This window comes from Diabrotica virgifera, chromosome 6 (genome assembly GCF_917563875.1).
Source record: "Diabrotica virgifera virgifera chromosome 6, PGI_DIABVI_V3a".
Taxonomy (NCBI): domain Eukaryota; kingdom Metazoa; phylum Arthropoda; class Insecta; order Coleoptera; family Chrysomelidae; genus Diabrotica; species Diabrotica virgifera.
The window spans coordinates 167,475,573-167,494,889 of NC_065448.1; the positions used below are offsets into that span (position 1 = coordinate 167,475,573).

The following is a 19,317-nucleotide window of genomic DNA, read 5'->3' on the forward strand; positions in this document are numbered from 1 at the left end:
AAAGCGAGGTCCAGGAAGAAGAAGAACATCCTGGTTGAAGAACCTTAGAACCTGGTTCAACACAACATCTGTAGATACAGCTTTTCCGCGTTGCTGCAGATAAAGTGAAGATTTCCATGATGATCGCCAACATTCGTCACGGATAGACACATCAAGAAGAAGAAGAAAAAACAATGCAAAATCAGCTGTACGTCTTGAAGGATGTGTTATCAGCTATCCCTAAGATAAGATTTTTACGTGAAATCGATGATTTTTTACAGACTGCGGTACTAGGTTAGAAAGAAATTTATTAATGATCATATTGATTTATTAGTTTGTAACGTTTAAAAGCATCTTACTGGTGTTTGTTTAATAAAAGAGCACGTTGATTGCATAAGAATATGCACGTTTATCTAGAAAATATGCATGTACTTAATTTAAAAAATATTTACAGTAGTTTTTTATTTACAAACATATTTACAATATCTCCACATGGTGTATTAATTAACATGTATATATTTTACTAACTAAGCTAATTAATTAAATATTTAAGTATTTGAGTATTTTAACAAATAAATAATTGATGTTATTTCGAATTGTGGTAACAATAAATAATTATTAAGTGCTGTTCAAAATTTTCTAACAAATACTTATGGCTTCTATCTGATTACATAGAAAAATTTCTTTCGATATTAACTGATGTAATTGGGGCATTGTTCAAATTTACGATAATAGTTGGTTCTAAATTAAGTGCTTCCAAAAATGTCCCAGCCTAGTACTTAAACCACTTGAGAAAGAATCTGGTAACAACCACTGTTTTTTTTTTTCATGGTAGCTTTAAATTTTTGAAAAATTTCCTATCCAATATGTATTACTTTTAACGTTTTGAAACAGTGATTCAAATTCTTTTATTTAAAATGTACTGTCTAGCAATGATAATTATTTGGAGAATTCTAATTGAGTAGTAATAGTTTTCTGAACAAAACTATAATTTGATTTTATGAATGACACCACGACACTGAACTGTCTATTTGCGGCATTTTCAAAGCACAATAATTATTCACAATTACGAAGACACGTTTTCACGGCTTATTTTACAACAAAAGCGAAATGGGCCGTCAAAATAAAAATTTTTACCTAGAGATATAAACTGGCTGATTTTGGAACCTTTGTAACCAAAACGTGACAAAACTTTGTACATATAATAAGCCGCTCTTTTATTAGTTACTACATTCAGGTACCCAAAATTTGTATATGTACCAAGAGATTATAAAACAAAATTAAATATTGAGGTCCCAAGCTACTTGTTACAGTAATATAAAAATATATGTATAGTTACAACCAAAATTTAAAATTATATGCACTTTATGCACACTTATATAAAAATATGCAAAATTGGAAATTTTTGCATTTTTTATGCATTATATGCAAAATATGCAATTTGCATATTTGCCTAAGTCTAGTTATCAGCTGTACTATAGTTGATACAAGGTTACTTAAATCTAACAGTATTTTTTGGTTAATTACAATTTTTGCAATTTATAAGTAGGGTTTACAAAATATTAAGAGTAGTTACAGTTTGTTTAAAACATTAATGTCTTTCCTTAATGTAATATCCTTACTTGCCGTACTGAAGGTGATATATTAAGTTTTGCAGATGATACAGCAATTTTGTACTCTGCAGATACGTGGATGGAACTAAAGAGAAAAATGGAACATGACTTAGGAAGAATTATTGATATATTTAACCACAAACTTCTTACAGTAAATATGGATAAGACGGTTTATGTTCCATTTACAAGCTATAAGAGAGGTCTACCAGATTATAAATTTATAAAAATACAGAATCTGAATATTAATGCAGTAAGTAATACAAAATACCTTGGAGTTCACATCGACTCATATCTACGATGGGATATACACATAAACCAAACGTGTAAAACATTGAGATGTCTGTTGTACAAATTTCGATATTTACGTAACATACTAGATATCCATCATCTAAAGGGTATTTACTATTCTTTGGTAGAATCGCGTCTACGTTATGGAATCCTTAGTTGGGGTGGAGTTGTAAATACACACCTAAACCAATTAGACATTATCCAGAGAAAAATATTGAAATTTATTTACAATAGACCTTCGAGATACTCTACTATTGATCTATATAGCGAATCTCAAAAGTTAGATACAAGACAATTATATATTCTTACCATAATTGCCAATCTATACAAAAATAAACATTTACTCACACCATTAGAGCATACCTATAATACAAGAACAAGAGCACAGTCCTGTGTTAGATTAAATATTGCAAAGAAAACAGTTGGGAAACGAAAGTTTGAGTGTTTACAAGGAAGAATCTACAATTTGATCCCTGAAATTTACAAAACATACCTAATCACTATATATTCCCTGAAAATGATTAAGAAATTGTTTAGTAGGTATTTGAAACAAAATCACAGGCAAATGTTCAGCCACCTTTTTGAAACCAATTAATAAAGTTGGTAGTCTCAGATTAAATATATGCATCAATTGTTATAGGCACGAAATATCTCTCCTTTGTAGAAATTCTTTTTTATGTCAATTTTTTAATAGAATTGCTAAATTAATTTTTTTTTTTTTTTTTATTTACATTAACGTGCTCGGCAACTATAGCCACTCGCACGGGACGATTACAAACAAGATTACAAGAGGTAGAATTAAAGAGCATTAACAAGTTATGTCATAAAAAAAATTAAAGTTTATGATACAATGATATTTTTTTTAAAAACTGAAGAACTCTGTCTAACTGGTTGGTATCACTTAGAATGTCACATAGCTGCGGTTTTAGTTTGAGCTGTTGTCTTACTACACTGAACTGATGACATTCGGTAATAATGTGGTTCACGGTAAGTTGGCACTGGCATGTTAAACAGATAGGCCGGATATCTGATGACATCAGGAAGCCGTGAGTAAGTTTGGTGTGGCCTATACGGATTCTTCTTATATTTCTAAGGTCTTGTCTAGAGAGTCCTGTGGGGCCAGTGTAAAGTGGCTTATATACTGAGGGCTGGATTGCACGTAAAGATGTATTTAAGGAACTCCAGTGGGTTTGCCATAATCTCCATGTGAATCTGTACGCTTCTGTTTTCAAATCTTTACAAATTTGGATGTGGGTTGTTGACGTGGTATCTGTTGAAGCCGTTTTAGCATGCTGATCTGCAAGTTCATTGCCAGGTATACCAATGTGAGACGGAATCCATATAAATGTAATCTTAGTGTTTAAGGTAGAAAGGTGGTAGTAACAATGATGGATATTTTGGACAAGAGGATGATCGGTAAATAATTCCTGAATGCATAAAATTGAAGCTAGAGAGTCTGTACAAATGGCAACATTTATATTCGGGAGGTTAATATTCTTAACAGCCTGTAAGATACTATATAATTCTCCAGTATGTACGCTGCACAGAAGAGGAATAAAAGAAGCACAAATGAGATTGTTTTGAGAGGTGACTGAACAGCCAACCCCTAAATCACTTTTGGAAGCATCGTTGTATATTACTTGATCAAAGTGATTATTGTGTATAATTTCAAAAAAAGCTTTTATCATGAGTTCTTTAGGTGTTTCATATTTATTGAATTTTGTTAAATTTGTGTTAGTTTGAGGGGTCTGCATAATCCAAGGAGGAATTCGATGAAAGGGGATGGGATTAAATTAATTGAAATCGCTTAAAAAATTCTTTAACTTAATATAATTGTTACATTATGTAAAATTGTTTAATCGCTTAAATAAAAATTTAATGTAAGCTCAATATAAATGAACAATGTAAAAAAAAATCTGGCCCATGCTCTACTTCATTGTTTTAATGGGAACTATTGTTTATTTACCTTGACCAAAGTACAATTAAATAAATGTAATATTAAATTAATTATTGTATTGTGATGTAAGTATAGTATTGTATTATTATTAATTGTATACCTACTTTTATGGAAAATAAATGTTATTATTATTTCAAGAAATTAAACATATTTGTAAATTTACAATGTTTTCCTAAGGGCCGGTTATTCGAACGCTAATCAAGAAGTTAATAATTATGTCCCCTTAGCATCCATGAAATAACAAAATCCGTTGTTCGTGCGCCAAACAGTTGATTGTAATCGATTTTTTTAAAGAGAATCAAATCGAGATATCAAATACACGTAAAACACTAATCATTCATTGTGATGCGTTGCATAAACGTGAACCAAATTGACTTTTATGCAACAAATAATCAATCAATAACTAATATAATATAATATAATTAAATAATAATTAATCAATTAGTGACAATTCAGCAACCCAATTAAAGTTGATAGTAATTAAATATTTGATAATGATCAGTTGATTCCATTTTTGATTACCGTTCGAACAACCGGCCCTAAGACTGTTTTTATATTGAGTTGACACTATTGAGTGTTTTTGTCTTTCATTAATATATTTAGGACATTCTATTAACATGTGTTTTATATTAGTTGGTCCATTGAACTGGCAAGTACCTAGTTACTTTTTCGAGCAGGGAAGCATGTTGCCCTTTAAGCATGTACTGATTTTAATCTTTCAACATCGACTGGTATTCACCATATTTTTATTAAATCTAACATGTAAACCATATATTATGATGTCACCACTTTAATTAGTGTGATAGTTTCTACTACTTATCAGAATGCACTGAAGATGTTCTGAATTAGAACGAAAACGTTTTGCACGACATTTTATGAAGTTTTTAATAAACGATTTTATACCAGTATACAACTTGAAGTTTTTACTTCTGTATAAGTGTTTTATATTAATGTCGCACTTACATAAGTCACAAATAGGGTGATTTGACTGATAGATTAAGTAGCTGTGAGTTAGTCTGCTATGGCCTATACGTAAACGAGTTAGTTTCACAAACAGCTGGCGATTTAAGTCTATCTCGCACCAAGATTCGATTGAAGGCTTTACTGTGTGTAGAGTTGATTGTGAAAGATTCCACTCGTTTTCCCATTCGTTTATCACTTTTTCCTTGAGGAACGATTTGTAGTCGGAAACAGACACTAAGTTCACTAACACTGAAGATGCATTGTGTATTGCTTCTCTGGCATGAAAATCCGCGTTCTCATCGTTTCCTTGAAGTCCAATGTATGATGGAACCCATATAAAACCTACTTGTTGCCTCCTTGGTGAAATGTAACTATACTTTGGCGAAAAACGAATCGATAAGATGTCGAATAAGTTAAAGAAGCAAATGTTTGTTTTCGGTCATCCTGTTTCTGCCTCCGACTTTTCTGGTTTGTTTCGTCCTGCTCTGGTTTCATATTTTCTACTTCTCCAATGACAGGCAGAAAAGGTTAAACTAGGTTACACTCATGTAAACATAATATCTTTACGCCTACTTTCTTTTTCTGTCTTTAAAGCAGTATTCGTCAAAGGCGCCATCTCATAATGTGGTTCTGGAGATGGGGGGCCAAAGATAATATCTTGATAGGTGTGTGGCTCAGGTAATTTTGGAGTTAGGTAGCCGTCACTTCTGGTGCTAGCATTTTTGTATATATTTAAATCACAGTAATCTTTCCACTGCTGGTATTCTATGATTTTGTATTTTTTCCAAATATATACTAAAACTATTATAAATATTATTACTACAAGTATAAGAGTAGCTAAGGTCAATAAAAATGGTACTCTATATAAATCACAATTTAACTTCGGATTTGTGATGTAGTCTAATTTCGATTCTGTAGGTATCTCTTGCTCAGCTTCAATATTGGATATGTAAGTTCTTTTGGAACCCAGTTCCAATTGTGTATTCAAATTGTTGTTATTGTTTTCCGGATAACAATGGAAAACATAGCACATTTCCAGAAATTTTTCATCTAATTTTTCTATACATGGGTTGATATATGATGAAAAGTTCTTCAGTTTTCTTATTTCTATTGTGAACACGTTACAAGTCAAATCATTTAAATTCACTCTTAAAACATAGTTATAGACACTATTGCCATATTTATGTAACCAATCTAAATAGACAACACTGGAATGTTTATCGAATTGTGTTACATGGATAAATTGGGAGCGCCAATCTATTTTTTCATCTATGGCTACTTTTCTAAATTGGCACTTGTTGTCACCAATCGATGCAATATTTTCTCTTAATTTACACCTATCTGGTAAAATGATCGATTCATTGGGTTCGAACGATGAAATAGTCACAATGTCATTTCCTATTGATATATCGTATTGTCCTCCAATTTGTATAACTGCCCTTATTTGTGGTACCATAAATAGCAGAATCGCAATGTAAGATATGTGTTCACCACTTGTTAACATCATTTTGGATCTGCAATAGAAAAAAATTTTATAGCTAAAACTATAAATGATATCATTAATAAGTATTAATTATCACATACACATATACCTGGTGCTGAATCGTCAAACAGGCCGTAGGAAACTGAATGGAAAATTCGAAACTGTTGAATTCCTAAATTATTTTACATCACAAGTCGTGACAAACTATGTGGAGAGGACTGAAATATGTATTAAAAACAATTGTTAAAATTATTGTTCTATGAATTAAATACATTCCAAAATTTTGCCAAAAGGCAATTTTTCAAAGGAACAGAACTTCAACCACGATTTTCTAAGTCCTGCCCTTTGCAATACTGGAAGGTTAGAAAAAATACTTACAATTTATGGAAAAATCCAGGGGTTTCCTGTGACGTTTTCCTGTGAAAATTAGATTTTTCATGAGGAAAAAAATGGGGAGTTGCGATGAATTTCTGAGTCCTGCCATATCAATAGAATGACAGGATACTATCAATTTTATAAAGAAAATTTTTTGGGCAGGGGGTTGCAAAAGGACTAAGGGAGTATATAGATATACAAACATGTAATGAAAATAATGAAATTTTCATAATTTTCTGAGTCCTGCCAACTTAATCAATTAAACATAAATATTTGAAAATGATCGTCGAAAAAAATGTTGGCATGACGTCTCCTAATGTTTAACTGCACTTGTCCCTTTTAAAATTCTGTGGAAAATTTTCACCCTGGTTCCCTGATTTTCTAAGTCATAAAATAAGTTTTATTATAAAATAAATAATTTAAGTAGACATTATTTAAAATGGCAGGATGTTTAGTTACACCTTTTTTCCTATACATAGTTAAAAAATGTGTAAGAAAATTCATGAAAAGTTACACGATTTTCTGAGTCATGCCATTTTGCACATATCTCAAGAATGTTAATATAAAGCTTTTTACAAAGAGGCAGGATGGTTGTGTAGTTATTTCGTAAATAAAAATAAAATCTGTATTTTAAGCGATTAGATCATATTTGTATCTAAGTAAACGTAATAAAAGTAATAGGAAGAAAATCAATAATTTTACAATTAAGTGGTTATAGTAGGGATTGTACCTATTATACAGGGTGTCCAGAAACTCTTCTAACAAACGAAGCCCGGAGATTCCTCAAATAATTTTAAGAAAATTTAACTCAATTCACCTAGTCCGAAAATGCTTCCTAAGGAAGCTTAAGCTCTTTAAAGATGGCGTACTGTAATTAGTTTTTTTTTAAATAGCTCCAGAACACTTCTATTGTATTTAGAAAAACGAAAATTAGTACACCTATTATCTTTCAGAGATAAATCGGTTCCTTCAATTGTCAATTTTTAGTACCGGTCATAGGAGTCCGTTTAGAGTAGGGAAACGGATATTTTATCGCACAACTTTTCTGTGTTTAACTTTTAAGCATTTTTGACACTGGAATATTAAACTATGGGGTATTCTTGTACTAAAAGGTACTCTTGCTTTAAGTCGGTAGGATACGCCAGGTTCTAGAAAAATCGATTTGAAAAATTTTGCGGTTTTTGAATTTGAAAAAAAAAAAATAAAAAAAACTATTTAGAAAAACGAAAACTGGTACGTTTATTTCTCTTCCAGAGACGAATCGATTTTATCAATTGTGAATTTCTAGTATCGGTCATAGGCGTCCGTCTTGGGTAGATCAACGAAATCTCATAACTTGCTTTAATTTTTAAGCATTTTTGACAGTGAGTATTAAATTATGAGGTATTCTAGCACTAAAAGTTACTCTTGCTTTAAGTCGATAAATACACCGTTTTTTTTATTTTTTTATTCAAATTTTTCTTACATTCAAAATACGAAAAATTTTAAAATTGATTTTTCTAGAAAACGGTGCATCCTACCGACCTAAATCAAGAGTACCTTTTAGTACTAAAATACCTCACAATTTAATAATATAGTGTCAAAAATTCTTAAAAGTTAAAGACAAAAAAGTTATGCGATAAAATAACCGTTGTCCTACCCAAAACGGACTCCTATGACCGGTACTAGAGATTCGCAATTGATGGAATCGATTTATTTCTAGAAGATAAAAAGGCGGACCAGTTTTTGTGTATCGAAATGGAAGCGTTCTGGAGATATAAAAAAAAACTAATTACAAGGCGCCATCTTCAAAGAGCTCTAGCTCCCTTATGAAACATTTTTGGATTAGGTGAATTGTGTTAAATTGTCTTAAAATGGTCTTAGCAATCTTAAAATTATATACAGGGTATTCCATTAAAAAAAAAACTTAAGTTTGTGTCGCCCTGTCAATACGGGTAGTCCTGTATATTAGAAAATATTTTTAAATTATGATCCTATCTTTGCCCCACGTTTTACCTAAATAACTTTTTTTCGTATCTCTTACGACAAACGAGTAATTGAACTTTGTCACACTAATGCCCCACCCTGTATAATGCCCCACCCTGTATACGAAATAACTATAAAACCATCCTGCCTCTTTGTAAATAGACTTATATTAAGATTCTTGAAACATATGGAAAATGGCATGACTCAGAACATCGTGGAATTTTTCACGAATTTTCTTACAAATCTAGGACTCCTGCCGTCTTACTAGAACCGTTTAACCTTCCTGCCGAGTATCGAACAAGTATTGATTGCATTTTTGAATCTGGGTGAAAATTGTCCGCAGAATTTTCCAAGCGACAAGTATACTTAAATATTAGGAGACGTCAGGCCAATATTTTTTTTATCATTTTGAAATAAACATGTTTAATTTATTTAGTTGGCAGGACCCAGAAAATCATGAAAATTTCATTATTTTCCTTACATGTTTGTATACATATATACTCCGTTAGCCCGTTTGCAACCCTCCTGTCCAAAAAAATTTCTTTATAAAATCGATAGTATCCTGTCATTCTACGGATATGGCAGGACTCAGAAATTCATCGCAAAACCCTATTTTTGTTTTTTTGGAAAATCTAGTTTTTACAGGAAAATGTCACAGGAAATTTGTGGATGTTTCCACAGATTGTAAGTACTTCGTCTACCCTTCCAGTAATGCAAAAGGCAGGACTGAGAAAATCGTGGCTGAACTTCTGTATAATATCTCACGGTCTATTAGTCCAATCGAAAGACAAATGGTATACATTTTTATTTCATAGTCCAATCGACATCTAAGTCAGATTTGATCTTTAAAAACCATACTAACAAGCTGAATTTCGCGAATAATGTCAATTTTGGGACCCAAAAAATGCAAAAGAGTTTGTCACTCCTATCCCCAGACTTCCCCCTGAAATCCCCCTCGTAGAGGGGGAAACCGAAAACATTGTATGACCAAGAATCTGTTTACACTGTATAAAAAAGTGTTTCAATAAATAAATGTAGCTTAGAAATTTTGAACAAGAATGTGGGTTAGCACTTTTTGTGTAGAATGAACCGTTTTCTCAGAAACAACGCATGAAGCGACCGGCGATTGCGTCAGTTAGGCGCGAAATCATTTTTTTAAACAAAATTTACATTTTATTGAAAAACATTTAATAAAAAAAGGCTTGTTTCCCCTCCTTTTTTATATTTGTTGCTATTTTATAGCAAGGGTAATAAATTAAAACATTTTTAACCACTCATATCTTATCGAAAATTCAGTTATCGTTATTTCATTTCCATCCAACTTTGCTCCAAAATGAATTATTTTAATTTTTAAATATTTTAATTATTTTATTAACAAGTCCGACCGTTTGAAAGGGAGTATAATTATTAGTACTGAAAATCTACTACCTACTTATTCTGGGAAAATCAGAATGCCACCTCTCACATCCAAATGAAGATATTTTTTCACAGATCCGCCCTGGTCTATTAAATAGTCAAAATCATAAAACAAATAATAGACAAGGCGAAAACGGCGGGTCCGTTGGGAAAAATATTCCCATGAGATTTTTTTGCATAATCACATTCGTGAGACATCCCAGAATAAGGTGCAAGAAGTCGCCCACGTGAAAAGTGGTTCAATTTAAAAAAAAAAAAAATTTTAATCAAATTGCAAAAATCAATGGCATCTCTCTCGCACTTAGCATTTACGGCCGGCTACCACGTGCATGGCGCTCAATATTGTTACTTAAAAATAACAGTTTAGTAATAAAATAATGACAAAAATTTCTTCAGGATCTTGTAGGGGGGGCATTAAACTTTGATTTAGTCACTTTCTGACTTTCATAATAATAACTTTTAACCGAGTTATTAAGCCTTGAAAATCGCCATTTTTCGTTTTTTTTTTCAATTTTAAATTGCTTATAACTCGAAAACGATCAACTTTAGAGAAAAATTATAAGAGACGTTTTTTAACCAGAATGGTCCAAAAAACTTACGAAAAAATTGTCCGGGCCAGAAATATTCATTTTTGCAATTTGATTAAAAAAAATTGTTAAAAAAAATTTGGCCCACTTTTCACGTGGGCGACTTCTTGAACCTTATTATGGGATGTCTCACAAATGTAATTATGCAAAAAAATCTCATGGGAATATTTTTCCCAACGAACCCGCCGTTCTCGCCTTGTCTATAAGTAAGCTTTAGATGTTTCCTATTGGCGTTAAATTTACAAAGAAACCAAATTGTTTAGGTATTTTTTGTTTGGCAATAAATTTAAAGGGTATAGACAAAAAAATCACTGATTCATATAAAAGATACTTACTAAAGCTTAATATCACTATACAACGGAAATTATTTTTATTAACCACAAAATAGTTTTCACAAGCCTGATAACTTATTTAGACATTTATAATAATATATTTATGATAAGAAACAGCTATCACGAAAAAAATTAAAAATTTAGATTTAGATAATATTTAATTTTAACGAAGTGATAGATTCGACTGTTACTTGATGGAAGTTCATTTTATCTAACAACAAAACACTTCAAATTGTTGTTAAGGCTAAGGCCAGACAAGCGATACTTTACGGCGCCGTAAGAGCAGTTTAATGAAGCGCGAAAAATGGGTCCTATCCTATGTTGCTATGTTGCTGCGCGATATTTTACAGCTCGTTTGGCCATCCACTACCCTCACCGTGGCGCGTGGGACCCATTTTCGCACTTCATTTTACTGCTCTTACGGCGCCGTAATTTATCGCTTGTCTGGCCTTAGCCTAATACTTCCAAAAAATGTTATTAGAAGTTAAACATTCGTTAGTGTGCACAGATAAATTAGCACGAGAGGTGTTCCGGGGTATATCATACCCCAAATTAACTAACGCAGGAATTTAAAAATTTGTAACTTTTGATCATTTAAAATGATTAATCTTCGTTTTTTGCTTATTTATGAGTCAAATAAGTTAAACATTGTACTGTAATAGTATATTGTGCAACAAGTGCAGAAAGGTACTAATTTCTCACGAGTTTGAAAAGTTGCGGTACGAGCGCAAGCGAGTGCCGCAATTCAAACGAGTGAGAAATTACCTTTCTGCACGTGTTTCACACTATACTTTTTCTACAAGCACAGTTTTTCCTAAAAATAAAAATCACAATCTCCAAACGACGATTAATTATAATAGGTACCATGTGATAAATTTTAAACTGTATTTAATTAATACCTACTAATCAATTTAAATTCCTTATACCTAAATAAATTGCACAGAAATCAGTTAAAAAATTAATGCACTGCCTTAATTTGTTTAAATTTAAACAATTATTACACATTATTGACATTATATTTATGCAGTCATGGATTTACACAAAACCTACTTCATTCGACGTCTCTTGTACAGGTTGCTAAATCCTTATTGGTTATTTGATAATTATAAAATGTTTAATAAGAATAAAATTGTAAAATAAAACAGTTGTAACATCCATAATTTAGTTTCTATGCTATAGTTAAATATAATAATTGTCTTATAGGTTATATATTTGTCTAAAGTTTAACCACGGATGTAAACAGAATATAACGTTACTCAGAATGCGGTAGTCCACGGATGTAAACAGAATATAACGTTACTCAGAATGAGGTAGTCAACTGTGCAGAAAAGAACTTTGCGGCATAGAAACGTCACTTTGCGGCACAGAAACGTCACTTTTCTGCACACTAATGTCAAATATCTTATACTGTGAGAAAATATCAAGTTTGCTAACATAAAACCGTGCAGAAAAGTGCACTTTGAATAGTGGTTGTAGAAAAAAGTCTTACATTTAAAAGTTACACATCGTTTTATTTATTTATTTATTTATTTATTTATTTATTTATTATCCTAACAGACCTGTAAGGTCTAATTACAAGGATAAAATACAATATTTTTTCTAAAATAAATATACAATAACATAAAAAATAAAAATAACAAAAAAAACAAAATAAGTAGTAAATCTAACATATCAGATAATACAAACCATTCTTATATACTATCCATAAGACTACACTTACTAATCCTATGCCGATAAATTAATAATTTGTCGTAACACTATTCCCCGAAATACATTTTGTGAGACTGCCCAATCTAAATCAGTTAGAGTATTGATGTTATTAGCTAGTCGAAACATGGTCACCAGAGGAGCCCTGGTGGTAGTAGATAATAGTGGAATATTAAACATTACCATATTGCGAGTTAATCTTGATGGTACATTGAACCTGATCAAAGCTAGAATTTCAGGTGAATTAATTTTATTGTTAATTATTTTATGTAAAAATATTAAAGCTGTAAGTTTCCGTCTGTCTTCTAATGATAATATTTTAAACTCATTTCTAAGGCGAGTGGTTCTAACTTCAGTATAATCTGGTCGTATGTGATATTTTTTAAAATAAATATATCTTAAAAATTTATTTTAAATTTTTTCCAGTGTATCTAATGCAGTTTGATACTCACCAAACCAAATATGAGCTCCAAATTCTAATTTTGCCCTTACTAAAGTATAGTATAAAATTTTAAGAGTTGCTATATTTCTAAAATTAAAGGTTTGTCTAATTATAAACCCTAGTAATCGGTTTGCAGACTTCGTGATATTATTTATGTGGCCAGCGAAAGATAATAAATTATTATATGTGATGCCTAAATCTTTTACCTCTGTACAACGCAGTAAAGTTTCTTTATTAATTTTATATTCAAATATAATAGGATCTTTTAAACGTGTTACGGTAAATATACAGCATTTTTTCACATTAAAGTATAACTTGTTGCAATAGCTCCATTCAAGTAAATTATTTAGATCTTTTTGTAATAATACAGAGTCTCTAACAGTGTGTATGCGTTTGTAGAGTTTTAAATCGTCAGCAAATAGAAGACATTCTGAATGTTTCAAAACTGATGGTAAGTCATTAATAAAAAGTACAAATAAAAGAGGCCCCAGATTAGAACCTTGTGGCACTCCCGAATTAGCTTCAAATTTACCTGAGGTATTTCCATTGTGTTTAACTATAAAAGATCTGTTTTGCAAATAATTTTTTATTAATTCGATAAAATTCTTTGATAAACCAAACTTATTTAATTTTGATAATAACACGTCATGGTCAACCGTATCAAATGCTTTACGAAAGTCTGTATATACAGTATCTAATTGGGACTTTGATTCTAAAGTTTCATATGCTCGATTCATGTAAATAAATAAGTTTGAACTAATAGATTTACTGGCTACAAAACCATGTTGCTGCGATACTAAAAACTTTTCGACATAATGATATAGACTAGAATAAATAATTTGTTCGAATAGTTTAGCTGGTGCACACATTATCGATATCGGTCTATAATTTTCTACATTCATTTTATTACCTGCTTTGAATATAGGAGTTACAATACCAGTTTTCCATATTACAGGATAGCTATTAGAGGAAACTATTAAATTAAATATATGAAGCAATGGTTTTTCTAACCATTCACCACATGCTTTAAGAATATACGGCGGAATCCCATCAGTCCCAGCTGCTTTCTTAGGTTTTATCTTTTTTACTCCGTTGTTGTATTCAGCATCGGTTATGAATTTTATTACAAAGTTGTCACTATGTACAGTATTTTCAGGAAAATTGAGATTATATGAGGCTTTAATTGATGAATACACAGATGAAAAGAAGTCTGCAAATGCATCTACAGTCTTTTCCTCTGTTATTTGTTCCCCTTTAAATGTGTAATTGCTGAAACTTGAGATATCTTTTTTCTTACTATTCACATGATTCCAAAAATAATTAATATCTGTAGATAAATTATTTTCAATATTACTTATATACTTACGTTCCTCTAACTTAATCAATTTATTGACCCTACTCCTTAATTCCTTATATTTATCTACATAGTAATTGGAAACAAGCTTTAATTTTTTATATTTATCTTTTTCTTTTAATAAATCTCTAATTTCTTTAGTAAACCAGACCGGATATTTTTTTAAATTTACATATTTACAAAATTTCGGTACACAATCGTCTATTAACTTGTTCCATATATTATAAAATGCATCTAACGCTACATTCACATCTGACTGTTCCCTAATCACATTATCCCAGTTTGCATCTCTAATACTTACACTTAACCTAAGAAAGTCACATTTTTTATAATTGTACTGAATTTCTGTTAAATGCTGATTACTTAGTTTTGGCTTTGATTTAGTTTTAATTACAATATCCAGGGCAGGATGGTATAAATCTTCTTTAACAAATGGGAGACAATCTCTACTGACTGTACAATTATTCCAGTTACTATCCGAGCTAATTACCAAATCTAATGTCCTACCTTGCAAATTTTTAATATTATTATAGGGTTTAAATCCATTGTAATCAAGAAAGTCTTGTAATTTTTCAAAAATGTCATTAGAGATGTTATTGTCAATATGTATACCAGTTACACTGGGTATATTAAAATCCCCAAAAAGGTATATATTTTCTTCATCCATTATATGAGATTGTAAACATTCAAATGCGGTCTCATACACATTACCCCCGCTTCCCGAAGGTATATATATATATAGAACAAAAGGTGTACTTGCAACTATTGACCTTAAACTTAACTATAACAGCTTCAAATAAAGTGTTATATTTTATTACATTTAAAATTTTATAATTTTTTCTAAGTGCAATAAAAACTCCACCACCTGTGGATTTTCCTGTCAACTGAAGGTTCCGGTCTGATCTTATTAAGTTAAAAATTGAAGTGTCTACTACTTCACCATCCATTACTCTATCCTGTAGCCATGTTTCGACAGCAATAATAACATCATAGTTGTCATTCAAGCAACTACTGAAAAAATCGCTTAACTTAGTGTTCAGTCCTCGGCAGTTTTGATAATATATATCAAGGGTGGATATCGTAAGTGTTTTACATCACGAGCTCTTAATCATAAAGTTTAACTAATGTAATAAATATGAATCATATTTTCTTTAAATAGAAATAAGACGAGATACTAACGACAAGAGTAAGAAAAGGAGTATGAATTTTACAAAGATAGAAAATTACACGGTTATAACCTAAACATAAAAATATATTCACAAACAAAACCAACCCAACAACCCGAATCGAAACACTAATAACCCATAACTAACATTCGGCTTCACCCAAAAAGAGATACAATTTTCTATACTATAAACCTAAATAAAATAATAATACTGCTGCATAAAAATTAAGAATAAGTAAATAAAAAAGATTCCTTAATTTCTTCCAAATTAATAATTATGATAATTTTATATCCGACATAAAATCATACATTTTCGAACATATAAATTTCTTATCGCATAATAGACAAGTAGAAATTAAAAATAAATAAATACCTCATTACAGTTTACCAGTTTTTTAACTTAATCGCTTTAGTTCAGATCATGTATATCGTTAATCACCATTACGTTGTTGTCACTTCTAACAAAAATTTTTCCATTCCTAGACCAGACAGATTAGTCCTGTCGCCAGGGGGGGTACAACGGCCTCCTGTATTCAGATGGACTTACCCAAGTTTTTTTTATGTATTTTGACCTGTAGAACACGAATTTTTTGGGTAACAGTTGATCAGGATGTCGATAAGATTGTTATAAACCAAGAAGTTGAGGAATCACATAACAGCGATTTCTCGCAAAACAAAACATTTTTTTGTATTTTTTGGTCCATTTTAACCAAAAAATGTTCCTACAAATTTTTTCGTAGGATGCATAGTTTTCGAGATAAACGCGGTTGAACTTTCAAAAAATCGAAAAATTGGAATTTTTGAACCCGAAAAACTTTTGATTAAAAAATAAAATAGCAATTCTGCTTACCGCATTTGAAAGTTCAAGTAAAATTATATCGGTTTTAATTATTTGTATTGCCAAAAATGTATTATTTTATTGTTAAAACAAAGCTATAAACACCTAGTGCTTGAGTGATGTTTCAATGATTTCTCATTTAAAATCGAACGAGTACCTAGAGGAGGTAAAAGTGCAAGCGGGGCTATTTCTAAGTAGCATGCATTAAAACGCATGTATTAGGCACGGGAAACAGTATGTGTTTATAGCTTTTTTTAACAATCAAAAAATAAATTTTTAGCAATGCAAATATTCAAAACAGATATAATTTGACTTATACTTTTAAAGGCGGTAAGCAGAATTGCTATTTTATTTTTTATTCAAACGTTATTCGGGTTCAAAAATTGCAATTTTTCCATTTTTTGAAAGTTCAACCGCGTTTATCTCGAAAACTATGCATCCTACGAAACAACTTGTAGGAACATTTTTTGGTTAGAATGACCCAAAAAATACAAAAAAATGTTTTGTTTTGCGAGAAATCGCTGTTATGTAATTCCTCAACTTCTTTGTTTATAACAATCTTATCGATATCCGGATCAACTGTTACCCAAAAAATTCGTGTTCTACGGGTCAAAATACATAAAAAAAACTTGGGTAAGTCCATCTGAATTAAGAAGGCCGTTGTACCCCCCCTGGCGACAGGACTAGATTGGTTACCATATTTACTTTTGGCAGAACGTAGCAGTTGATAAGATTGACTAGTCAAATTTTCGTTTAAATACATACCGGAATTTTTGAGCACTTTTCTTGAATTGAATAATTCATTCCTTTTTAATACTGTCACAAATTCAATTATCACTGTTCTAGGTTTAGGCTGATCTTTATTAAATTTTCCAATCCTGAAAATATTGTTAATTTCCCAATGGGCGCATTTGATCTTCATACCTTCATTAAATATAGTAAGTGCCTTGGCTAACAGATTTTCATTTTCCTCTTCTTTAATTCCGATCATAGTTAACGAGTTCCTTTTGTAATTTTGTTCAATTTTTTCCATTTTACTTTTAATTATATCAACTTCTTTATTATTAGATTGTATCATGGTTTCAACTGCTGAGAGTTTGTTAATGGCACTATTTAATTTTTCTTCTAGGCCGTCCATTTTTTTGGCAAGTTTCTCTGTGTTTTCATTAATTATAGCAGTTAATCTCGGCAATAACTTATTAATCACAGCATCGATTATACTATCCTCAGATATAGACGTGCTTCTAGTTGTTTTACTCATAGTTTGAGATTTTCTAAACTAGCTGGCAACTATGGCTTGAATATATGTGAGTCGTTATCAAATAGGATGTAAGTCAAATTACCTTTTGCAGCTTCTTTAGGGATATCACTTTATATCCTAGACTTTCAACTAATAAAAAACACCACGTACAACCAAAAACCAATAAGTTTTATATCGGAAATACCACTTAAAACACCGAAAAAGTAAGAGCTCGTTTAGTCGCTGTTCACTCCGACATGCTTGACTTGTTATGCTACATATTGCAATTATGCCACTCAAAAAACACGGGTGAACGATAATACACTCAGATATTATGAAACATCTTATTGAATACACAACTCTAAAGAAACTTAGCCTAATATTATACAAAGTAAAGCAAAAAATGTTTGCCGAGATATATCGACAAATACAAAAGTTAGAACTCCTCCAAATAGGTCAAATTTGAACATGTAATTATTGCGTGGGCGTACTGGGAAAATCCACTAACTCACAAAAGTAAAGTTTTGAGAAAAACGCATTTAAACATTATTATACCTTATGGCTTACCTCTTAAAAATCGAGTACACTGGTTGTTCACGTTTTGGTACCTTGATATGATTTTGAAGGATGTTAACCACAGGTGGTGTACACATACATGTACATAAAGATATTTGAAAAAACATTATTTTATTCATGAAAACTTAAAAGATGGAGTTTGTTGATTTTCTGTGTCATTGAATGTACCGATTTAAGCACGGTGGAGGACGAATTTGGAGATATACGGTTTTTCCTGTTAACATATTGATGTTTGTGGATTGAATGGTATTAAAATGTGAAAATTGAAAAAATGGAGTTAGTGGATTTTCCCAGTACGCCCACGATTGCTTGTTACAAAAAAATTGGAGTATCACATCGCATACATATTATGTAAAATGTCTTCCTATTTTTATTTCTTGGACAATCAAAACATCTACTTCTTGTCCTACGTCGCGTAGGTCAAAATTGGTGTACCTCTGGTTGCTGATTATCAGATTATCACGTAGTGGTCAAAGCAAGGACGGATTTGGTCTTCGTTGGTTTCGAAACTCAAAAATCAGCTGCATTAAAAAACATTCGTCTTTTCAGATTAAAGTTTTTTGTAGTTGTTATATAACTTGAACATTCATTCCAGCTATATTCAAAAACGAACAAAGTCCAACGACGGCTGCGGCTGTTTCTTGACCCGCTGTAATTAGCAGATAGATAACTCATCCAATGTGTCTACACCGCCTTTGGTTGAATTTTAAAAGCCGATAATTTCAGACAATTTCGTTTCACTAGTTTCTTCAATTATAGTATCATCATGATGCAAAATAAAAAAGAGGATTACATTTTTTGATTTGTTCAAAACAGAAACACATGACACAGTCTTTGAAGGCAAATTGTGAACGGCGAATTTATCTTCCTCGTGTGATCAAAAGTACTGTTATAATTTGCCTTTAAAAAAAAATAAAAATCATTGTAGTTCTCAAAGAACATCAAAATATCATGTACTTTACCTCCAGAAAACAAAACAACTAAAAGTTATAACAGTAGTGAATCGGGGTATGACATACCCCAACCATCTTTGACAA

The 19,317-nt window shown here is 31.2% G+C and overlaps 1 protein-coding gene across 1 annotated transcript; it reads right to left on the reverse strand.

Annotated features, from left to right (window-relative positions):
• Nucleotides 1–327: 327 nt before the first annotated feature.
• Nucleotides 328–11,108, reverse strand: LOC126886418 (uncharacterized). The gene is made up of 2 exons (XM_050653356.1): nt 10,962–11,108; nt 328–6,314 (listed from the first exon to the last, which is right to left on the reverse strand). The coding sequence occupies exon 2, from the start codon at nt 6,305–6,307 to the stop codon at nt 5,345–5,347; it is 963 nt and encodes a 320-aa protein (XP_050509313.1). The 5' UTR covers nt 6,308–6,314; nt 10,962–11,108; the 3' UTR covers nt 328–5,344.
• Between the last annotated feature and the right edge of the window lie 8,209 nt (nt 11,109–19,317).